At 38.0% G+C, this 25,765-nt stretch overlaps 1 protein-coding gene across 1 annotated transcript in view; it reads left to right on the forward strand.

The window, feature by feature from the left end:
- aacs (acetoacetyl-CoA synthetase) overlaps window positions 1-21,401 on the forward strand; it is a 35,162-nt gene extending 13,761 nt beyond the window's left edge. Inside the window, exons 9-18 of the mRNA XM_016288320.1 lie at window positions 2,542-2,622; window positions 3,687-3,811; window positions 11,240-11,304; window positions 13,365-13,487; window positions 18,481-18,594; window positions 19,267-19,392; window positions 19,902-19,971; window positions 20,114-20,172; window positions 20,940-21,142; window positions 21,246-21,401. Coding sequence (XP_016143806.1) covers window positions 2,542-2,622; window positions 3,687-3,811; window positions 11,240-11,304; window positions 13,365-13,487; window positions 18,481-18,594; window positions 19,267-19,392; window positions 19,902-19,971; window positions 20,114-20,172; window positions 20,940-21,142; window positions 21,246-21,383 — 1,104 coding nt within the window. The 3' untranslated portion in view covers window positions 21,384-21,401. The remainder of the gene's footprint in view (window positions 1-2,541; window positions 2,623-3,686; window positions 3,812-11,239; window positions 11,305-13,364; window positions 13,488-18,480; window positions 18,595-19,266; window positions 19,393-19,901; window positions 19,972-20,113; window positions 20,173-20,939; window positions 21,143-21,245) is intronic.
- Window positions 21,402-25,765: the final 4,364 nt, after the last annotated feature.

The raw sequence follows: 25,765 nt of genomic DNA on the forward strand, positions 1-25,765 counted from the left end.
TGAAATAAAGCTGAAATAAAACAAAATGTAAATATTAGATGAACAAACTTGAAAAATTAAAATGATAAATGTTTCTTTGGAAATCAACTTCAACTTATTTTAAGGCAAGTTTATTTATATAGCATATTTCATACACAATGGTGATTCAAAGTGCTATACATAAAAAGGTTTTTAAAAATAATCATGGCAGAAATGACAGACATTAAAAAGGATCAAAACAGATGATTAAGAAATAAAATTAACAATAAAAAATGTTAAAATATAATGAATAAGAATAAATAGATGGGTGCAGTGCATTTCATTTGAGTTAAAGTACTAAAATTTGCTAAAACGAAAACTAAATATAAAAATGACAACAGCATATCACAGAATTACACGAATTAACTAAAAGTAAGATGAAACCTGAAAATATAAAAATAAAATGTAATTCAAAATATTAATATTTTGTAAATATAAATTTACATTTAGTCATTTAGCAGACGCTTTTATCCAAAGCGACTTACAAATGAGGACAATGGAACAATCAAAATAATAAAAAAAGCAATGATATGCAAGTGCTAGCAAGGTTTTTTAAAAATTATATAATAAATAAAAAGAAAACCGATAGAATAGAAAAAGAATAGAGCAAGCTAGTGTTAGAGGCCTTTTTTGCTTTTGATAATTGTATAATAAATAAAAAGAAAACAAATAAATAGAATACAAAAAGATTCGATTTTTTTTAAACAAGCAATAAATGAATAGAGTGCAAGTCTAAAAGGGACAAGTTTTTAAAGAATAGAATTAGAATAGAGCGTGCTAGAGTTAGAGGGTCAAATAAAGATGGAAGAGATGTGTTTCTGGATTCATTGTAAAGGTTTGATAGAACTGGTAAATAATATTAAAATAGCACTGATTTGGGGGTGGCACCAAATTTTAGATTAATTTTTGATATCGTTGTGGCTAGAATGTTGTAGTTACAGCTGAACTAATATTTCAGTCTACTAAGTTTACCCTTCCACTTGGTCTGTGTCTTGAACTGCTGTGTGATGTTTGTATGCCAAAAGTGTGTAAAAGCACCTCTTTCCTGTTGATCATCATACACAACATCTCTTGAATAACCAACATTGACCACTAGATGGCAGTAAGCGGCAGTTTTAAAACCTGTTAGGCACTATAAGCTGGATGCAATTGGGATGAGCAATTATGTGCACCATTCTAATCCCTTCTGAATGCATTTCCTGTATAATCGCAACATTAGGGACACAGCAGCTCACATGGGTCTAAATCAGCCTTTCTTTCTCCACATACCCACAATTTCAATTCAAAAATCAGCACTGCATAGAAAATTCATCGAAAAAATCAGGGAAGGCAAAAACACTGGTTGATTTATTTTTTTTATTTTTTATTTTTGTGTGCTTTACAATCACACTTTTTGTGTATAACACGGTGTTTTCATTTTTCACAGCTTTTCCCTTCAGCCTTTGCGGCATTTGTGTCTGACGCCTCTCTTGTGTGCTGGATAATTAGAGCGCTGTGTGTATGAAAACACACAATCGCACATGTACACATGCAGATGCATTTCTCTCTTCTCGCTCTATGGATGATCAATGTTCAGTGTGCTCTTATGAAATCAGTACTCGCGTCGGGTTATGGCAGTTAGCGAATGAGTGAACGCCGCTTGCAATTAATGCTTTCGCAGACGTGTTAGACACTTGTTGCAGGGCATGGTGTTAGAAGAAAAGGAATGCGAGGGTTTTTTAATCCATGCCGTGTCGCTGATCCTTTAGCTCGCTAATTAGGTCGTTCCCTGCCTGCCAGAATACTTCTGAACGTACAACACCAGCACAGGAGAAAGAACTTGAGAAGAACGTGAGATCCAGAAAAATAAACACAATCATCCTCGACTAATGCTTTGTGCTATGTCGCCTCTGATATTACAGACTTCTGTTTTACTTTTCTTAGCCATTTTTCCACTCAAGGTGATTTGTAATGGATGTATGAAGTCAGTTATGTCATGTCAACTCTTGGAGGGATTGGCATGGTAATGTACATGACAATGTTAATGTATTTGTTCTTAGTGGAATAGATCTGCTACGCTGCTGCTGCGGCAGAGCAAGTACCGAGACATGGTACTGCCAATACATCCACAACATGCTGCTGTGAGCATGTAAGAAATATTGCTGCTGCAAATATTACATGCATGAAATAACCCCCATATAGCATACATGAATCACCTCGTAGCAGATCTATACAGGTGGAGCTGGGGAAGGTGGAGGATTTCTGAAGCAAGCTGCAACTGCTACGGCAAGCACTAGTCATACATTTGAATGTTGAGCAGTGAGCTCATTGGCTACCGATACAGGAGAGAACCAATCAGCTGTGCCATGTGATAATGATGTCATTAGGTCAGATTGAGTTAGACCTATCGGACTGCGCCATCTAGAGTTTCATGCCAGAACTCTGTATTTGTCCTGAAGTTCACACAGATGTCCTAGCAAAGTAACCTCTGGTGTGGTTCATCACATTAACAACAGTCTGACCCTTTTGTTCTCTGTTCCCCAGGGCACTCTCATCCAGCATCTTAAAGAACACATTCTCCATGGCAACATGACCTACAATGATATCATCATATATTACACTACGGTATGTATCTGGCATCTTAGATGGTGGAAAAAAGCCTCTTTCTCCAATCACATGCATTCAAAAGTGACTGAATCTCTGTAAGCAGCATAGAGTATGCAATGCCGTTCAAAAGTATGCTTTTCGAAGTCTCTTGTGCTCGCAAAGGCTGCATTTATTTGATTAAAAATACAGTAAACAGTAATATTGTGAAAAATGTATACGTTTTAAAATAACATTTTCTATTTGATAGATTGTAAAATTAATTTTAAATAAGCTATGTGATGGCAAGACTGAGTTTTTATCAGCCATTACTCCAGTCTGCAGTGTCACATGATCCTTCGGAATCATTTTAATATGCTGATTAGCTGCTCTAGAAACATTTCTTATTATTGCCAATGTTTATAACTGTTGTGCTGCTTAATATTTTTGTGGAAATGGTTATAGACTTTTTCAGGATTCCTTGAATTTTGCTGAAATTTTTTTTTTGAAGTCTTTACGGTCACTTTCGATCAATTAAATGTATCCTTGCTGATTAAAAGTATTAGTTTCTTCCAAACATTTGAACATTAGTGCATGTAGATTGCACACTTCTACAGGTGTTATAGAACTCCTTATGTTAGTTTATGATATGATTGATTAATATTATTTTGCACCACCCCCATAGTCTTTGATATTAAATAGTAAAAACAAAATAATTTCAGAGGCAGATAACATTATTACATTTTGATGAAAGGTTATGAACAAGCTCTCTTCTTTAGGATGACGTACACTGATGAATCGTTTACAGTAACACATTTATTAATAAATCGGGTTAACATCATTTTCCATTATGTCTTTGTTAGGACAATGTATTTTCTTTCCTCTATGTCTATTAGTAATGTTAGCAAAATTAAGGTACACATAATTTGCAATATCTGGTTAGTCCTGTGTGATATTCAAAATTATATTTGGGTTGAAATGGTCCATTTTGAGCACTGTTTGTTAAACATTGCTGAGTAGTTGGTGGGTTTGCCGAATCTGGTCAAACTTGGGACAAAAGTGTAGTCTCTGACCCGATCTAAAAGTAGATATCTCTTTATGTGCAGACGGGCTGGATGATGTGGAACTGGCTGGTGTCCTCTCTAGCCGTTGGGGCTTCTGTGGTCCTGTATGATGGCTCCCCTCTTGTTCCCAGTGCTAATGTGCTCTGGGACCTTGTAGACCGTCTGGGGTAAGTAAGTCTATGTGTGTGAGAAAGACATTCTATAATGAAGGTGTCACAGTCAGGAGCTTCAGTCGCTCTCTTTTTTTTTCTCCTCATGCCCGTGCTGTAATTGGCTGAGGTGTGGCAGTGCTTATCACCAGCATCTGCTGTGCCCTTTGTGTAAATGACACCACATCACCACGGCAACCTGATTTAAAGAGATGGGTCTAATTGGCCACCTCATGTGGCATCGAGTTCCTTTCAGAGTTTACCTGTTATTGATCAGAAATGATTGAAGTGCAGCAGACACTGGAGTTCCTTTGGGTCACACTTGGTGTGTGTGTGTGTGTGCTCATTTTCAGCTCCCTTGGCTACTGGTGAAAGCCTCTATTCTTAACTCTCATTGTCTCTCCTCTTCCCAAGAGAAAGAGAATAGAGACATTTTTGCAGCAGCTTTTGGGAAAGCCAAAACACACACATTTGTATTACTCACCAGACCCATTTGTGCTTGAATCACTTCAGAGACATTTTCATTTTTTAATGTTTATTTAGGGTTCACTGTCAATTCAAAATAATATATAATGAATTACTTGCAAATTAATATAATTAATTACACTACCATTCCAGTTTGGGGTCAGTAAGATTATTTTAAGAAATTAATACTTTTAATCCACAAGGATGCATTAGTGGCAATAAAGACATTCTATTTTGATGCTGTTTTCACAAAAATATTAAGCAGCAGAACTATTTTCAACTTTTTAATCATCAGAAATGTTTTTTGAGCAGAAAATCAGCATATTGGAATGATTTCTGAAGGATCATGTGACACTGAAGACGCAGAAAATTCAGCTTTAGCGTTACAGGAATAGTTTACATTTTAAATGTATTAAAATTCAATTCAAGTTTATTTGTACAGCGCTTTTCACCATACAAATCGTTGCAAAGCAACTTCACAGCAAATTAAGTTTCTACAATATTTAGTGGTAGTTTATCAGTGGTGACTGTCAGTTAATGTAGATATGGCAGAAATGTACGGAAAAATCAATTAAAGACGTAATCAAACAGACGATAAACACTATTAACAGCAATTATTATATGATGCAATCAAACTTGTAGCAAACTAGCAATGAGACACAGCCTTGGTCTGACGCAAGAAGCAAGTCATTTGTAATTTTAACAAGTGGAGTTTCTGTGCTATGGTGGGGCCTGAAACCTGACTGAAATTCTTCATAGAGATCATTTTTTTGCAGGAAGGAGCAAAGTTGCGCAGACACAAGTTTTTCTAAAATTTTAGACACAAACAGAAGATTTGAAATGGGTTTGTAATTTGACAGTTCACTAGGATCTTGTTGTGGTTTCTTAATAAGAGGCTTAATAAAATTTTTCTGGTTTAATCACGATCAGATTTTTCTAGATCCTGCATTAAATTAATATTTTGACCTCACTATTCGGGGGAACAGACACAGTCTTTATAGATTGGACAGCGCAAGTTCTTCTATCATTTAAGCAGGTAGAACAAAAGTCATCATGGCAGTTATTTGAAATTTGACTTACTAGTCACATGGAGCGTAGCATCCTGGAGATGTTGTCCGACTGGAGTTCCGCTCCGACTCTGCTGGGGTGCAGGCCATCAGCGTGAAAAAGCCTAGGATGCTCCCAGAAAAGATTCCAATTATTAACAAAGAGCAGTTTCTGTTCTTTACACCATGACAATAACCATTCATTTAAAGCAAAAAGTCTACTGAACCTTTCGTGTCCTCGTCGATACGTGGGAAGCGGTCCTGACACGATAATCGTCGTCGTGGGCGATGTGCTGCGCACCGTCTAGATCAGGCTCCTGAAGTCCCTCTTCAGTGTCTGCGTCTGCCGCAGCTTGGTGTCGTTAATCCCTGCGTGAAGCACGACCGCTCCGGGGCTCTCGTCGCCCTTCAGGATCACAGATATCTGTGCAGAAACATCTAGAACGCGAGCACAGGAAAACAGGGGCCTGGCTCGCATCTTCCGCTGCGGGTGCAACCAGGGTCCGTGGTGTCCCGGCGCCGGAGTTAAGGACATCTGGGAAGATTGCGTCCTGGGTGCACCGGGCCTGTGCAGAGAAACACACGGAGCAGAGGTGGAGGGAGAGTTAGCAGCGCGCTGTATACTTACCCCGGACTTGTGAGCGTCAGCCCGGGATGTTTCCAGCTCGGCTCTCCGCTCTCTCAGCTGGGCCTGCCTCTCCACGGCCTCCAGCTCGAGCTGCATTCGGGAAAGTGTCCTCACCTGCACTCAAAGGTAGACACACATCCGCCATTAAAGCAAGTAACAGTGAGTAAAACAATGATAATGTGTGTGAATAGAGAATTAGCAATGTAAGCGAGATTAGCGGCAACCAGGTTGGCGATGCTAACGGGCTATATGCTAATAGCGGACTCGGGAAATCAAATAAAACTAGTGATAAGGCACTCTGATTGTTTTTGTTGTAGAATACGATAGGGGATACAGTATATTCACACGAAAATGGTGTATAAAATTGATTTTAAGATAAAAAGTAGACGATAAAGAATTAACTTGACGGAGCTCAAACTCAAAACACACGGCAGCAACAAACAAATAAAAAATGGTTTTTAAATTGTAAAATTATTTCACTATATTGCTGTTTATTTAATCTTTGATCAAATAAATGCAACCTTATGAGTATAAGAGACTTCTTTAAAACAACAACAACAAAATAATCTTACCAACCTGAGACTTTTGAATGGTAGTATATGTGAAATTTAATTATATTCATTGCAAAAAGCCCCCACATGAAGCTTAAATTTCAAGATATAACATTGTGGCAACCGAGTAAAGCAAGAGATTTGACAAAAAATTACTTCAATTGGTTTGATTTTCAAATAATTGAATATAAGGCTAGCGCGGTTCTACAGTTCACAATAATTCATTTTGCTAACTAAAAACTAAATTTTTCATTCGGTCTGAAGTAAAGTTCACACATGACGCATTCTAGCATTTATAGCAGCGTCTTTTGCATGTCTCAAAACCCCTGCGTTCAGTTCCATGCAGTTACACTCTATCTTGCTATTTTAAAACGCAAGAATGCATCCAGTGTGAACTGTTTTTGAGCGGTCTGCTCTCTGTAAATGTGATTTGGCGAGGCGTTGCCTTTAGTAGCAGCTGAATTTCAAGCACGAATTGCTCCAATGGTAGGAATATTCCTAATGTGGAATTTACATATGGGTCAGAGGGCATCCTTAAACTGTGTTATGTGTTTAGTCACATTATTTTATATAGTTATTAATTGTATTAAGTGGATAATGTTCAATTTAACAGTCCTAATTTTGAAAGGCAGCTCTGGTTTGTATCTGAGAGTCTTTGTGAGATTAGCTTCAAGTTAGAGCCCTGTCTGTGACACCAATTAAGTTATTTCCCTGGGCAGTTTAGGGTTTATTTAGAGTTTATTGTGATAATGAAAAGAAGAGAGAAAGATGGTTCTTTTTTAAATTTAGTGGATGCGCCATCATTCACTGTAAATCAAACCCAAACCTTTTACCTTTTAATTCCAATCAACAACCGATGGATAGAACCAAGTGCCCCCTACATTTTATGATAATCTGTTACATTGAAATGTTTGTCACAATGCAGAAGATCTTTTGCTGCTTCCATTTCATCACGACTTTAAGAACTTCCAAGCAGTCAACCTCAACTGGTTCTGAACATTTTTATTATTAGACTAGGAGGATGTTTACATGGCAACTTGTTTTATTTCAAAAGAGCAAGGAAGATCTTATTTTCCATTCTTTTAAACATCAAATTGGGCCTCTTAACTGAGTGCACACTACAGGATTTAAGCACACTTCAGAGAGACACTATGGTTGTCGAGGCTACGACAGATTTCAAGCTTGCTTCAGGCTTTGAAATATGTTCCATTTAGTCTTCAGTTGTGTTCACTATCCTGACAAGCGAGAGGGCAGCAATAAGCAACAGCCAATGAAGCGACGAGTGAGAAAGGCATTAGGAAACTGGAGCAAAAATAAATAGATGAAACCGAGCTGGGTGAGATTTTTGGAGCAGTTTGATGCTTTTCTGTGTTTTTCAGCTCTGTATCTTAGTTTTCCTGTTCTGAGCAATTCTGTATAAAACAATCACAAGCTTATCCTTCCTGCTGTCTGTTTACGTTGTCAAGAAACACTTCTCCCGTTTCTTTGTAAGTAAGTTTGTGAGGGAATATATTCTGGGATCTTCGCTTCAGTTAAGGTCTGCGATCAGTTGTGTTAGCAGGGAAACATTCCTTTGTACTTGGCTGTGTTTGATCATGCTGTCCAAATTTGTAGACATTTGCCATTGTGACACAAACTTCAGACTGAATCAACCTGTCCACCTCCGTTCTGCAGAAAAGGTAGAACTCTCACCGATGTCCACTACATGATGAATAAAACTTGTCCTCTCTTTCGCTCTTTTTTTGTACCTCCATGCTTAGTCGAATATACTGATCCTGGATTAGCTTTTATCTTGTACCGCTCGCCTTTCAGGTTAATTGCGTTTAATGTTTACAAATGATCAATATTCAATCAGAAGGCAAACGGGATGCCCGTGTAGATGAAGGAAAATGCGTAAGGGAAACCAATTCTGGACAAAGGACCATTGTGAAACTTGGTCATGCTAGACAACTCTTTCTTTGTCCCATATTGTCGTAGTTGGGGGAAAATAGCTCCTGTTTTTGGTCTTTTATATGACAGAAGAGACAAAGAATGGATTGTGTTGATGTAAGACAATAGACACAATACTTTCCCCATAATTTGAGAGGAACCCACAATCAATTCTAACTGTTTCAAATTCAGTCCAGAGTGTTACGTTCATTGAATCTTATCTTAGGTTGCTGGAGCTACCTAGCTTTTCTAGCACAAGTTAAATAATGTAGATATTTCATCCTCTGAATTATTGTAATTACTTTGTTTGTTTCCTTAACTGAGTTGGTCAAGATATACACCAGGGGTGTCCAATCCTGCTTCTGCAGGGCCACCTTCCTGTCAAGTTTTTTTCTTTTTTTAAATAATTATTTTTGGTGTTTTATGCCTTTTATTTAGATAGGACAGTAGGTTGACTCGACAGCAAGCGAAGTGGGTGAGAGAGAGGGGGGTGGGATCAGGAAAAGACCACGAGCCGGGACTCGAATTCGGGACGCCCGAAGAGCAACAGCGCTACATGTTGGCGCGCTGCCCATGAGGCCATCGACTCTGACTTCCTGTCAAGTTTAACTCCAGCACACCTGTTTGGTAGAGCTTGTTTAATTGGTTAAGGCTTAAGCTAAATTCTGATGAAAGGTGCAGGATTAGACACCACTGAAATACACATTGAGCTGGGATTTATAACTGGGGGCTCGTCCGGGATCTGAAATGAGCTGGGTTTTAAAGTCAAGAATGAGCATATTACAATCCAGTTACGATATTTATGCATCACTGCACATTTGGGGCCAGTGAAACTTTCCATGACTTTACCATGGTGAGTTAAATGGATAGCCTTGGAGAAACCTGGTTCTGAGTGCTGTTTCTCAGTGCTGATGGATCTCCCCTTTGAACCTCCATCCTGTTAGTTATAAACCTAGATCTTTCACCAATACGCAAAGTATCTAGTCAATATCAGGTTAAGATCTGGTATATACCTATATATTGTAACGGAAGTCTAACTGAATTGCATTTGCTTAAGATTTTACTTCTATATTCCAAACTTGCTTAATTGTCTCATTTGCAAGTTGTAATTTTCCATGCACAGATGGGGCCAAAATTATGTGGCTTATACGAAATGAGCTGTCTGAATATTTAGACTAGCTTCACTTCTTTAATATTAGACAAATGAACAACCCCAGGATGAATTCTATGGATAGACTATGCAGTAAATCAGAGATCCATGATGCTATAAACGGAAGGAAGATCAGTGGTTGGTCATATCATTGGATTGGTACTGGCAAGTTTTCCCATTTATTTTTATTTTTTTTTTCTTTTTTCCCCTGACTGATATCATGCTTGTGAAATCACGTTCCATTTCATTTAATATACAATTCTCTTCCTACATCCTAAACGACGCATTACTAACCAAGCCTTGCCAGCTGCCACCAATCACACGCAAGCAGGACGTTGTCATGGCACCTATCCACATAGTGGACGTCTCTTTTTGGACACTATAGAGAGAGGGGGAAAAAAAAACAGAGAATGACATATAAGTTTAGATGGATACTTAATTACATTTATATGCAGCGTTTGATATTTTGCACATTAAAGGATTAGTTCACCCAAAAATGAAAATTAGCTTGTGTTTTACTCACCCTCGATGCATCCTAGGTGTATATGACTTTCTTCTTTCAGACGAATCCAGTCGGAGTTATATTCAAAATTGTATATTCAAAAACACGCTTTATTTGACGACTTGTGGACTGTTCAACTGCATGACCCACTGACTGCAATGATAGAGCTTGGAATAGCCAGGACAATTTTTTATATAACGCCGACTGGATTCGTCTGAAAGAAGAAAGTCATATACACCTAGGATGCATCGAGGGTGAGTAAAACACAGCCTAATTTTCATTTTTGGGTGAACTAACCCTTTAATTGTCCAAGACAAATCTAGATTAGGTTTACCTGAGTTTTTTTTTTTTTTTTTTTTGCTTACAGATTAAATGTTTATAATGCTATACATTTTACACTTTATGCAAGTTTCCTGTGATTGGTTAACCTCTTTGAATGTAAAATGAGTAGTTGCTGACAATTGCTGCAATATGCTGACAAGTTTTGAATGATGTTTTTCTTTATTTTTTTGCTGGTCTTCGAGTTGTGCATTGTGAACATTGAAGTACATAGAAATCCTTTTTTCACTGTTTAATTGTAAACCATTGGTTAGACTTAATTCTTGCAGTTACAGTTCTGTTCCAATTGCATTTAGGAATGGGCAGTTTCATTTATTATACAACCTGTGTAGTAGAAAGTCTGCTGTACTGTAAACACAGTACAACACTGTGCTAGTCAAATGGAGATTACACTAACACAACCATGTTGACAGCATTTAAGCTTGTCTGTGATATTGCATTGGCTTGACCCCCGGCCCCTGATTTCTGACCCCGAGTGATTCCATCAAGAGATGGCTGACCAAGGCCTCTGCAGGTCAACAGGCCATTTAGATCAATTCCACCTTATTGACACTGAAAGTGTTCCACTTTTTGTTCTATAGTGAAAGCGTGGAAATCTAAAGTGCTGTGGAAATTAGGTTCTCATATTTCTCAGAGACGTGGCCTATAAGTGCAGTGATTTCCTAACCAGGGGTATGCGTACCTCAGGTTCCTTAAGGATGCTGCCAGCCTGCCCTTTATTGCACCTCCTAAATTTCAGTTTGGTTTGACTAGCTCTAAGAAAGCCATTTTGCTTTTATACATTTATAATATACAAATAATTGTTAACATCCATTTGTTTTATCATTTGTTGACAGAATCACGATTTTTGGGACTGGAGCGAAATGGCTGGCTGTGCTGGAGGAGAGAAATCTGAAACCTGGTGAGCTGCAATGAATTACAACCCCTCTTTCGTTTCTTCACTTTTTCTGTCATAGAATTGTCACTATACAATATTTCAGTACCGATACCAGTGATGTTTCATATTTCTTAATATCAAGTTAAGATCAATGTTGTTGATCATTCCTTTCTTTAAAGAATCTAATATTAATATTATCAAAATTAAAAAGTGGCATGTAACCAAGTATTTTAGTGGGGTAAACATTGCTTCAAAATTTTCAATGAATTTTCCACAATCGTTAATGTTCTTTGATTCATTTTAATGACATATAGGACAGTGGCTACTAGTTTATTATACATTTACACTGCGAAGCCTAATGCTCTGATTTTTTGGCAAATAATTTTTTTCTTGCTTGTTTACAAATCTACTGTTTACCTTGTCAGAAAGCACTTTGTTGCACTTGTTTGACTATTCATGTGCATCTGTGAGGCATGTGCACCAAATTGGGTCTGTACTTGGTACTTCCGATATGCTCTAAAGACTAATAAATGTATGTGTATGGTTTTTGTTAGCTTCAATTTGCTTCCAAAGTGCTGTCTTTTGACATCCCTAGGACACATTAATTTGCCCACTTTCCCAGCAGTCTCTAGATGCCACTGATTGATTCACTAAACTGTGTGTGCGTGCTTGTAAATATTCAACAATGAGACAAACTAAAAGTGAATTAAAATGCAATTTACAGTGGAAGATGGAGTTTATGCGTAACGACTACCGTGAGAGCGATCAAATTAGTCTTTCTTTATTTAAAAAAAAAAAAAAGGAGGTACTGCACAAACTCCTCTGATGAGGAGACACTTTTATGAGCACCTGTGGTTTCCCATGCAGGGATTAAAAAACAACTTGAAATGAAAATCAAACCTGTTTGGTCAAGATATGCAGCTATATAAGAATGTCCATCAATGGAAAAAAATATTGTTGTACTAATGCTAACCAGCCAAACCCTGACACCTTGGATGTAACTGATGCTGTATAAATTAAATTGAATTAATGTGGAGTCATACTGAATGAAAGTGATAGTTCGCCCAAAAATAAAAATTCCATCTTCAATTTGTTCCAAACCTGTATGTGTTTGCTGAACACAAAAGACATTTTGAAGAATGCGGCTAAACAAACCGTTGCTGGTAGCCATTGACTTCCATAGTATTTTTTTTTTCCCATGCTGTGTGGAAATCAGTGGCTACCAACAACTGATTAGGTTCCCCAAATTCTTCAAAATATATTCTTTTGTGTTCTACAGAAGAATGAAATTCATATTCAGTGCTTTGTGAATGCCAATTCATGTGGTCTTTAAAGAAGAAGCTCTTGCTGTGCTTGAGGTATTGGAGGAGTTAGGGGATTTATTTGTTTTGCATGTGTGTGTGGTTCAGTGGATCATGTGTTGGGGGTCAGAGACGTGCTTCCTGGCCCTCTGCTGCTCCCTTTGGCTGCTTGACATTTCAGAGCGACACCTGTTAGCCTGTGGGGTGTGGCACTGACTCTGATAACCGGGGCGAGAGACCCTCTCTACACGGGACCCCAGACGGGTGGCCTGGCATGTCGCCTGCATACATTTCAGCACAGCTTAACATGGTTCATAATTCTGATCACTGTGAGCCATACCCATCTGCCTCCAGACCACAGACATTCTGAATAGTTGACAGCGAGCTGAGCTTTATACTTCAGGACTGTTTATAATATAATGTAGAATTTGGGGCACTTGACATTTTACATTTTGATTTGAATAAAAGTGTTTTATTAAATACATGCTATGGTTATTGCAAAAAAAAAAAAAGCAAAACAAATAAATCCCCTAACCCCCCCAAGACCTCAAATGCACAAAGAGCTTCATCTTTAAAGCGACATGAACTGGCATTCATAAAGCATAAAATATGTTAGTTACAGAATGAAAATATAGGTAGATTGATCTGAATTTAAATATTTGTGGCTATTACTGTTCAGAATCTTTGGAGGCCTTGCAAGCAGTAGTGTTTCCTTTAGGAACTGCAAATTTTTTTTTTTTTTTTTTTTTTTACTAAGATGTTGTTTTTCTTGCCCATCCACAGCAAACACACACAACCTGCAGACCCTCCACACACTCCTTTCTACAGGATCTCCATTGAAGCCTCAGAGCTATGAGTATGTGTACAGCTGTATTAAGAACAATGTGCTACTGGGATCCATATCAGGTGGGCATTTTATTTTTTCTCTCTCTCTCTCTCTCTCTCTCTCTCTCTCAATTCAGTTCAATTCAGCTTTATTAGCATGACTGTGTAACACAATGTTGCCAAAGCGTTACCATATATATAAATAATAAAAAGAAACAATAAAAAAAACAACATGGATAAATAAAATCCATCTAAATAGATGAAAAGATAAAGGGAGTCAGTTTAGAGTTAACCTGTTTAACACCTAACATTGTGAATGGCTAACGCTAATTTTTAATGACAGCGGTGTTGTCAACTTCTCCAAGTATAAAGGGCATTTTCTCAGTACCGCTAAGTTCAGTAAATGATGGAATCAGTGCTTCAAATCTGGGGGGAAGTGTTTCCCTCACATTGTGATATTTAGGACAAATCGGCAGGAAGTGTTTCTCCTCTATTTGCTGTAGATCACAGTGTCTACAGATCCTGTGCTCTTGCTCTGTCCATGTGTCTCTATGTCGTCTTCTCTCTATTTCTAAATCATGGTTCCTTAATCTGTATTTGGAGAGGATTTGTCTTACTTTAAATGGTTTAATTTATAAATAATTGACAAATTTAGTAGTTCTGTTTTCTCTCTCTCTTTCTTTTTCATTCTTTATTCTACTCTGTTCTATTCTGATCAGCCCACTCTTCAGTTTCCCTCCAATCATCAGTGCTCTAGCTTCTCTTGATGTGTGTGTGTGTGTGTTCTGGTATATATGGTTTATGAGGACACAAATGTGTGTAATGACATGGGTACTACAATTTAAACATGGTTTATGAGGACACTTCCTGTGTCTCCGTAAACCAAAAGGGTTAAAAAAACCATACTAAACGGTGTTTTATGAAATCATAAATTGCCAGTAGTTTTCTGTAAGGGGTATGTTTAGGTGTAGGTTTGGTGTAGGGCGATAGAAAATACAGTTTGTACAGTATAAAAACCATTACGCCTATGGAGAGTCCCCGTAAACCACAAATGCAAGTGTGTGTGTGTGTGTCGCAGTGTGATCACATGCCTGCAGGGCCCTGTGGAAACAAATTAGCATCAGCGTTAACAGCTGTGGTGGACTGCTGATTTTGTGTGCATGTGTGTGTGTTTGTGACCGGGGTCTCGCAGCACGTCTCTCTCACACACCACCTGTGCCCAGTTTCTCCCTGCGGTTTCACCAGATGAGCTTTGCTCTCATGGCAGGTCAGCGGCAGCCTGCTAGAGTCATGTTATTCAGATTGAACCTTTCAGAGCGGTTTGTTATTTGACTTCTTATGTGCAGTGCTTGTTCCTTCATGAGCTATTGCAAAGAAAACAAGGACGTTCCAGCTGTGATATTTTCAGTCTTTGCTATTTTATTATATATAAAACTGATAGCTGTTGAGTCAGTTGTCATGTTGTATTTAGAATAAAGTATGGCTATGACTGTTTCACCATACAGAACTTGCAGCTATGAATTGTTTTAGTCTTTGCTGATTTGTTATTTTATATTTCATTAAAAAAAAAAAAGTCAGATTCTTGATGCTGTTTGGTCAGTAGACATGTTTTATGATAAAGCATGGCTTTATAATCTCTTCACAGAACAGAAGTTCTCATTTATATTATACTATATGGAATATTATTGAAATTTATTATGACTTTACAGTAGTAACAATAACTGTAATGAAGGGGTCATCAGAGGTGCATTTTCCACAAGTTGATATGATTCTTTAGGGTCTTAATGAAAAGTCTGTAACATAGTTTGGTTAACATTTCTCAATGGTAGTGTAAAAAAACACCTTTTTTACCCTGTCGAAAACAGCTCTTTTCAGAGCAAGCCGTTTTGTAGCATTTTCCTTTAAATGTTAATGAGCTCTGCTGCCCCCCCCCCTCTCTCCCGAGCCGCTCTCTGAGGGACTGTTTACTTTAGCTGCATTCATCATGAAACTTGCTAGTTATCACATTATTATGAAAGGAGATTTGCAAAGACTTATTAAAAAACCTTACACTCACTTCTTCTGTAGGTGAAGTTGGATCACGAATGATTCGCGCGAACATAGACGCATTTAGGTAGATCGGGGGCGCATTCCCTTCAGAAACAAATGTAATCTACTGCGTCTTCAGCGGCTCAGGTGTCAGGAGTAAATGAGGACTGCTATGTTCATTATTACATCCAACAACAGAACACCTCAATCGCTTAGGAGTCATTCTTGTCTACATCTGCTCCGGCGGTGAAACAATGGTGGACTGATGACAGCTCTCTCAAGGCGGGTCTAAGGTAAGACGCCAGTCCAGTCTGTGCTGGAACGCTACTGTCAATCAAACTATCGTGGGAGGGGCCTGTCTGTGTGACGTCACTCAGGGCGGAGCTAAGATAAGACGCCAGTCCAGTCTGTGCTGGAACGCTACTGTCAATCAAACTATCGTGGGAGGGGCCTGTCTGTGTGACGTCACTCAGGGCGGAGCTAAGATAAGACGCCAGTCCAGTCTGTGCTGGAACGCTACTGTCAATCAAACTATCGTGGGAGGGGCCTGTCTGTGTGACGTCACTCAGGGCGGAGCTAAGATAAGACGCCAGTCCAGTCTGTGCTGGAACGCTACTGTCAATCAAACTATCGTGGGAGGGACCTCTGAGATCGGCTCTATTTGAGAAAGGGGTAAATATTTTAGTAGATAAACAAAAAAACCGTTGGGTGGATTTTTATCATTATAGTGTGGTTGTGTACACACACTGCCAACACACATTTCAGTTCAAACAACTTGTAAAAGTGCATGTAGCGTCCTATGACCCCTTTAAGTAAATATGTTTCATGTGGTTCTGCTTAATATGGTTATTATGATTTAGCATGGTAAATGTTTGGAAGAGTAAACTTTTAGAATTTTGTTAAAAAATGATCATAATGTGAGTCTAAAATTGACAATTTAATCGAATTGTCTTAAATGAGTGACAGATTTTGATGCGTTCGGAATACGTTTTTGCATATGTCTGCCGTGAAGGCTTTTTGATTTGCCATTTGGCTCACATTTGATACCATGACAGCAATCTCATTGAATTCTGGCACTTTTGCAGAGCACATGAGCCTCATAACTTTTCAGAAAAAGGCTTTGACTGACGTTTCTTGACTCCAGAGGTTTTTGAAATGTCAGGCTACCTAAAGATGTGTGCTGGAAAACAGCAGTGCAGATACGCGATGCTTGTCTTCAGCTCTGAGCTCAGATAGCCTGTTGGCCCTATGAGATACTGAGAAACCGCTTTGTCCGGGATCAGCGCTGCGCACGCCTCCCCTCAGATACGTGACCTCTGCCAACCCGAGGCAGATTTGACCTTGACCCTAATGTCAAGCAGAGCATATGTGACAGGGCTTGTTTCCCGCCGCTCCTGCTTCTGTGCCAGCCAGACTTCTGAGCGCAGAGTGCCAGCTGGCAGGAGACTTTAACACTTTCAGCCACCCAGAATCACCTGAATCCAATAGACCCCCCGATATCATCTACCATCTGTCACATACACACATAAACACACATATATCTGTTAGTCTCTTTTATAATCCGACTTTACAGCCGTTACATTTGTCAATTACTGAGACCTATTTTTACTCTATCCGACACCACCTCTCCCTGTTTTTCTCCACAAAACCTCATTATTTTGAAATATTGATTGTCTTGCTTTTTTCTTTTGGGTTGCAATATCAAATATCTGTCTCTTATCTCCCCCCCGTCTCTCTCTCTCTCTCTCTCTCTCTCGCTCTCTCCACCCTTCTCTGTGCTGGCATTATAATGACTGAGCATCCAAGCTGCTCACACATGTTTTAGGTTCAGTCTTTATACTGGGTGACTCATTAAATATAGGCCTAAACTTACTCTGTTGAAGTACAATAACTTGCATACTTCTAGCTGCATAAGCATAAGTTTGTGTATTGTTGATTCAAAATCTGTCGATGCAATTCATAACACAAGTACCCATTGCATTTCTCCTCATTGCCACAGGGGGCGCTATATTGTGTGTCAGTGTAAACTGTTATTGCCTTCAGTTAGTTCCCTCTTTCAGGTCAGCTGCTGGAGAACCTTGCACTTAGAATGTAAATGTAGTTTTTTTAAATTTAGTAATGTCGCTGCTTTTGTGTTTTTGGCTTTTTCTCCAAGTCAAGTCACCTTTATTTATATAGCGCTTTTAACAATACAGATTGTGTCAAAGCAACTGTACCGCATTAATAAGGAAAATATTGTGTCAATAATGCAAAATGACAATAGTAAGCACTCAATTTTCAGTTAAAGGCAGTTCATCATTGAATTCAGCGATGTCGTCATCATCCAGCTCAGTTCAGTTTAAATAGTATCTGTGCAATCAAGTCGACGATATCGCTGGAAATGAAGTGTCCCCAACTAAGCAAGCCACAGGCGACAGCAGCAAGGAACCAAAACTCCAACAGGGACAGAATGGAGAAAAAAAACCTTGGGAGAAAACCAGGCTCAGTTGGGGGGCCAGACGACCAGACGAAACCAGCAGTTCAGTTCCAGGCTGCAGCAGTGTCACATTGTGCAGAGGACTCAACTGGTTCCTGTGGTCTTGTCCCAGTGGCCACCATCAAAAAGATTGTTTGACATGTGCTGAGGTTACAAAACCAGCATTTTATTTGTAGAGAAGTATCGTGTGAACCAGTTTCATTCCCGAAGAATGACCTGAGTTTGTTGGGCCAAATAGATATTTGAGCACCTTTGTTCAGCTTCCTTTTGCTTTTATTGTGTCTGGTTAAACAAATCAATAGGGAAGAGCTGTGGTATAGAAACTGTGATCCATATAAATGGAGACAGGAGAACAAAGCTATCAGCAAATTATGCCAACAAGTTTGCATTAATGAAAACAGCCCATCAATTCCCAAAATGTAAACTAAATTTCTAGAGCTTTTTATCTGTTGTGAAGATATTTTGAAACATAAAGGATGTCTGATATTGAATTTCTCCACAAACCTGTGAGATGTTCGTGCCTTGAAGATTTTGATCAACTGTATATTAACATCTTTAATATTCCCTCAGGTGGCACAGACATCATTTCATGCTTCATGGGTCAGAACATGGCGGTGCCTGTTTACAGAGGGGAAATTCAGGCCCGAAATCTGGGCATGGCCGTGGAGTCCTGGAACTGTGAAGGTGAGATATAGCTCATGTTTATCTCTGATTTTATGGTCAAGACAATGGAGGTCGTCTTTTATTTTATTTTACTGTTTTTAATATAAAATGAATAGTTTTGGATCTAAAATCTGGTTTGATTAGATTCACATATGAAGTAGATAAAAATGTGTATATATATATATCGTCAAAGAATCCTGGAAAAAAAAAAAATCATTGTTTGTGCAAAAATAGTAATCAGCATGACGTTTTCAACATTGTAATTAATATGAAATGTTTCTCTAAATCAGCATATTGGAATGATTTCTGAAAGATCATGTGACACTTAAGACTGAATGACTGCTGAAAACTTAGTTTTGCCATCACAGGAATAAATTACATTTTAAAATATATATTTAAATAGAAAAGTTATTTTAAATTAGTAGTAGTAATATTTCACATTATTAATGTTTCACAAAAACATTAAAAAAATAAATCTCACTAACCCCAAGCTTTTGAGTGGTCGTGTAGATTTATTATATAAATAATATATATTATTTAAAGCCTATATATTTACAATATCTCCTACAATAATGCTGAGAGCCTGGCAGAATAATTATGAATTAACAAATGTAAATTATTATTATTTTTTTTTCTCTTCAATTCAACAATTTATTGCTTCAATAGACCTGTTGTGTTTGGTGTGTATTTCAGGGAAGCCTGTTTGGGGCGAGAGCGGGGAGCTGGTGTGTTTGAAGCCCATCCCGTGCCAGCCCACTCATTTCTGGAACGACGAGAACGGCAGCAAATACCACAAAGCCTACTTTTCTACTTTCCCAGGTAACCCTTCACATGACATCACACTAGACCTCTTTGTCTCACTCTAGACGGGCAGCATTTAAGGGATTATAGGCATCATTCCAAAATGCATTGCTTCAGACTCATAGCCTATACTCACATTTGCCTATAGAGGCTCACAGATGCACTGTGCTTCCTTCCTTCAAAGCTCTTATACTGTGAAGTGCTCACAGTGAAGTGTGCTTTCTGTCCGATTTAGAAAGCAAATGATTCCTCCCTTTGATTTGGAAAACAAACGTGCCGCTTCAGAGTGTTCAGAAGAGGCTGCAGCTTTTCCGCCGTATTGATTAAATGATTTCTGAGGGTGAAAAGGGAAAAAAAGAACCTGCCAGCTTTTGTTAGCACAAGAAAAATCTCCTTGAAGCCTCACTGCTGTCAGTTTGGAGAAGTAGGAAAAGGCCAATCGGGACAGTTCAGCCTCATTAGCGTCCTCTGCTTCTTTCTATAACTATTTGTCCAATCCAAATATCTGTGTGTATCTCCTCATTCAGGACTCTGGGCCCACGGTGATTACTGTAAGATAAATCCAAAAACGGGAGGAGTCGTCATGCTGGGGAGAAGGTAAGTCTCGCTTTTTGTTCTGCTTTGTTTGATCATCTTCTCTAGTTTATGCTTAGATGCTTATAATCTTGCTGTTATTGTATGATGATACTGTGAGATTAGTATTGGTATAAAGCAGTATTTGTTCTGTCTGTATTTTCAGTGACGGAACCTTGAATCCTAATGGTGTTCGGTTTGGGAGCTCAGAAATTTATAACATTGGTGAGAAATAAATACTTCTTTTTTTTTCCTGCTTTAAAGCAGGCAAAATTCTCAAAATTTTTAAAATTAAATTTATTAATTTAATTAATACATTTTTATATATACATACTGAAAAGTTTTAGGTCAGTAAGTTTTTGTTTTTTAAATGCTCACTAAGGCTGCATTTATTTGATCCAAAATACAGTAAAATAGAAATATTGTGAAATGTTACAATTTAAAATCTTAAATTCTAATATAATATATTTTAAAATAATATACTCCTGTAATGCAAAGCCATTACTCCAGTCTTGAGTATCACATGATGCTTTAGAAATCATTTTAAAGTGCTGATTTTGGTGCTCAATAAATGGTTTGAAAACTGGTTAATATTTTTGTGGAAACTATGATTGATATCGGTCAATATCGGATGCATATCAGCTGATTTAAAAATTTTAGTTGTGTATGTTTATTCCACCTATTTTTATGTTTAGATTACCTTTGCTGTCATTTAAAGCTCACTTAAAGTTAGTATTTTAAAAACATTATAGTTTAATAACAGCATGAAGTGTAATCTCATCTTTTGAAAAACTAAAAGAAACAAAAATGTATAATGTTCCATACTGTATTTTTATTTTTTTTTAAGGTCATGCCATCAGTTAGATTTTTAGTGACTTAATTTAAACAAGAATTGTATCTAAATAATTACAAATGCCGATAATTATTTAGAATGTGCTAACATAATAGCAAGACAGCATTTAAGACCGTTGTTTTGCCCTCTCTTTAACCAGTGGAAGCCTTTGAGGAAGTTTCCGACAGCCTTTGTGTCCCTCAGTACAACAGTGATGGAGAGGAGAGGGTGATTCTGTTCCTGAAGATGGGACCCAATAAGAGCTTCAGTCAAGAGCTAGTGGGGAAGATCCGCGGTGCTGTCAGAGTAGCTCTCTCTGCACGACACGTACCAGCCTTGATACTGGAGACCAAAGACATCCCGGTGAGCTCAATTTGCACGTTCGTTCTTTATGTAGCTATTCCTTCACTTGCTTTATTTTCTGTACTTTTCCACCTGATTGACTTTTCATTTCCTCTGCCTGCAGTACACTATCAGCGGAAAGAAGGTCGAAGTCGCAGTAAAGCAGGTGATCGCAGGTAAGGACGTCACTCAGCGAGGGGCCTTCTCAAACCCAGACTCCTTGGACCTATACAAGAACCTACCTGAACTCCAGAACTTCTGAGCGCTTGTGTGAGGTACATCTGAACTCCGGAAAGTCCTGTGTTTCTGGGTGCCTTCTAAGGGTTCAGATTCTCTGGACACCTGTTGGAGCTTTGGACCATCTGGAGGAATTTCTAGAGCTTTCAAAGATCAAAGTTCTTAGTTTTCTCTGCCTGTTGTGGCACACTCAGCTACCTTTTGGAACCGATGGAGTCTGTACATGTAGCACTTCCTCAAAAGTGTAACTGGTTCCTCTTGGATCTCAAAGTATCTTATCTGCTTCTGTTATTACGTCCACCAAGTGTTATATTTCCAAGAGACATACTGAACTCCCAAGTAATTCACAAATGATTTGTCTTTATCTACCATGTCAGTCCCATATCCTCCCTCTCATTTTTTGATACAATGTCACTTTAATCTTAATGAAGGTGTAGGAAAATCTGTCCGTGACTCTTTTGAAGCTCTAAAATGACACTTTATTCTCATAAATCTTCAGGAATCAAATACACAGATATGTTACTGAACATTGTGGATTTAAGATTATATTTCTTGTGGTAAAGTTGGGAGCCATTTCTCTAGTAATATAGATTTTTTTTGGGGCAAACCAACTACTAACATTTACGAAGCAAAGTATTACTGGTACAGTTTCCGGATTACGACCTGTTGCCGTAATAAAATCAATGCAACTTGTGTCAAATTTTCCCCTAAAGCCTGACTTCCTGTCTGGAAACATGAATATATTTATATTTTTAACAATATCCTATGAGTAAATGGCGATTCATCACATCTGCTGTATTTGTAGGGTATATTATAGTGTCCAGAACTACGCTCTGTTGTCTACTGAGTGTGGATTTGAACTGAAGCTGATGTAGCTCACTGGCCAAAAAGATTTCCATATATTTTTACATATATACTGTATATATTTGATTCCGTATATGCAGCTGCATGTTGCGTGCTACACTAGCTTCCCCTCTTTCTCCGTCTCTTTCGGTGCGCCTTATATCAAGTTTTCATCAACAACTGAAGCTCATCTTATTTCTTTGAGCCATTCTTTGGTATACAGCTTTATCTTTGCAGTCCCCAAATACACTGGCTTACTTTTTTCATATTTCCCATCATCGGAACACTGCACACATATGAAAAAAGCTGCTTTGTTTGTTTGTTGTTTGAGGTTTTGAAAGTCAGCAAGACGGTTTCAGTGACATGATGTCCAGATTACATTAGATTATATAATGTTTGCATTAGGAGTAAAGGGAAGAATTCTGGGCAGTCGAAATGTATCTAAAACCACAACGAAAACTAGAAAATATTGATTTATGTGAAATGTTGATTTATTGAATTATCGGATTCAAGCTCTTTGACGTGTACTGATGATGCATTTACACTCGCTTTGCAGCATATCGCAGAAACATTTATCAACAGCAAGCCACCATCCAGAAAATGCTTTTTTGTGACACTGAGAGAGGATATGCTGTAGCTGCTCGCATCAAAAGCTTGAAAATGTGCTGCGTTTTAATCATTTTAAAATAATTTTGCGCTAGTAATGTTATTTCAGCAGTTGTTTACAACAGAGAAGCCTCACAGGCTAGTATTGATGTACATTTCAAGTTTTAATGGGTCATATTTTGGGGATAAATTTGGGTTTTGTGCATGGGTCTGTTTGGTTCAGGTAATGTAATCTGGGTTTGTTACACGTTGGAAAATGAATTTTTAACCTGTGAGTAAATCCATTTGACCTCAGTGAGGACTCCTTACTTGGTTTCTTAAAAGAAACTACACAAATTTTTTATATACACGATAAAGGTTAGGCATAATGAAACTCAAAAGGGTGGACTGGCCCTTTAAAAGGCTCATTTCTTTCAAATGGAAATGGTTCATAATAGAGGTGCAGATGGCAAGCAGTTGTGCAGATCGCCTGAATTAAATCAGTCCTTATTTCCGCTTCAGACAAGCAGGGACGGGTCTGTTTCACCTCATGGCCACCCTTGTGCCACCATATGCCCCATATTTGCTCAGTTTTGCTGACAGGACTTGCCTGGTCTGGGACTGTGGACATAAGGAAAGCTACCAAATCCTTATTTATTGATAGTCACTGTGGATTTCACTGTAACCTATGCCTTATTGAAAACATATGTCCCCCAACATTTATTAAATTTTTCCACATTTAGCAATTTCATGAACATTCCATGGAGATGTATTCCATTTTATTACCTTTTTTTCTGCTTCTTTTTGATACATGGAAATGGAAATACTGGAAATAATTGTCCTTATTATTGTATTACATTAAATGCATTTGGTGTACTACTAGTAAATGACAGGTGCTTTCTTCTTGGTGGCTAATTTAGTGTTCCTGCTTTGAAATAACATTATTGTACATCGCAGAATGTGAATAATGTAGTAACTACTAATATAGTTGAGAATATATTTGTTATGAATATATTATGCCCATATGCTGTATATCATTGGACCGCTTCAGTTATGTCCACTAGGAGCATACATGTATTTCATGTATAAAGATGCTTATTGTACTCCTAATTAAAGAACTAAAAAACAATTCTGGCCTGCCGTGATTTTTTTTTATTATCCTGCATGAATTTGCAGTATTATTTTAATGCTTATTTTAATTATTTGGATATCAAGCAGGGACGATTAATCAGCTGATATTTGGCCATTTTGAGAGGTAACTCTCAAAATGTCCGTCCGTCCGTGTAAATATTTAAATAAAATATTAAGATTTTAATTATGAATCATAATATTAAAATATATTTGAATGTTTATATAAAATGTAATATTTATATGATTGATAATGTTATTGTGGATGATATTGATTAATAATGTATTTTGTTAAGATGATGAAAATACTCGTATGCAAAATTAAATTACAACAAAGTTATTACAACTTCATGAAGGCAAAAACAAAAGTGTCATCCTAACTGGTGGAACATGTGGAAGTTTTTTCAGATATGCAGACCTCAATAAAAGATATCCGAAGCTTTCTTTTTCAAAATGTTTACAAGCCTATTTGTTTTTCTATCTGAACTATGCTTTGGTGCTTTTTATTATTAGCATTTAGCATTGTTTGTTCCCTGCCGTCCCTGTCCTTATTAGATCAGACCCCTAAGAATCCATTTAAAAACCCATATCGGTCCACCCCTAAGCATATTGAATTATGAAACATGAATTTGATTAAATTTATATAGAATAAGCATTTACATGTAATGGAAAATCGTATTCTGATAGCCTTCTGGAAGCAAGGTTTATTGCTGTTCTTTTGGACATAGAGTAAAAAGTTAATTTTTTGATGGCCGTTCACGGCAGGATCCCAGAACTCCTCTCGAAAAATAAAAGGTGCAGTGAGACGCTGTGGCCGGCTCATTTTAAACCAGATTCATCTCACTCTCCACCCTGATGTTTTCAATGTGATGATCAAAATGAAATCCTATCTGTGAGAGAGAGAGAGAAAGAGAGACAGCCTGAACTGAAATGAAAGGTTTCAAAGATCAGGCAACACCATCCCCATATGAATGCTGTCATTTATAGTAAGAACAAATTTGTGCGGGTTCAATTTTGAGGCTCATTGAAGAAGGAAGGAAGAGGAGAGGGCCAGAGGGTCAGGTGCACGAGTGCGTGTGAAGTATTGTCACCCGTCTTCCTAGAGATGATTGAAATGTTCAGGCTTGTCTGTCAGCAAATTGCCTCTGCTCAACATGTAATCGGTCGACCGGCCACTCGCAGAGAGCATTTTACATCTAAGTGTGAGTGCGTGTTTAAATGGAAGGGTAGGGGGTATTCATTTTGAAGCGGATGGAAAAAGGAGCCGGGTTCTGACAGAAACATGAACACAGAGGGGAGCGGCGAGATGAAGGACGTCACAGCATATTGGAAAAACCTTGTGATGTAGACACTGATTAAAAGCGCAATACAGAATATGTGCATACATATGAGCTCTGCTTCAAAACTCGGTGAACTTTCTACTGCCACCTTAAAAGGGAGCATACTAACCATCATGGAACTTCATAATTGACCGATTTGAAATGCTCTACATCAGAATGCTCAAAGTAAATAGCACTCTGCATGAGAGATTCAACTCAGTTTTACATTTTTATGTATGTGTTTGTGTGTGTATATATATATATATATATATATATACAGTATCTCACAGAAGTGAGTACACCCCTCACATTTTTGTAAATATTTTATTATATCTTTTCATGTGACAACACTGAAGAAATGACACTTTGCTACAATGTATAGTAGTGAGAGTACAGCTTGTTTAACAGTGAAAATTTGCTGTCCCCTCAAAATAACTCAACACACAGCCCTTAATGTCTAAACCGCTGGCCACAAAAGTGAGTACACCCCTAAGTGAAAATGTCCAAATTGGGCCCAAAGTGTCAATATTTT

The sequence above is a fragment of the Sinocyclocheilus grahami genome, unplaced genomic scaffold (genome assembly GCF_001515645.1).
Source record: "Sinocyclocheilus grahami isolate Dianchi unplaced genomic scaffold, SAMN03320097.WGS_v1.1 scaffold230.1, whole genome shotgun sequence".
Taxonomy (NCBI): Eukaryota; Metazoa; Chordata; class Actinopteri; order Cypriniformes; family Cyprinidae; genus Sinocyclocheilus; species Sinocyclocheilus grahami.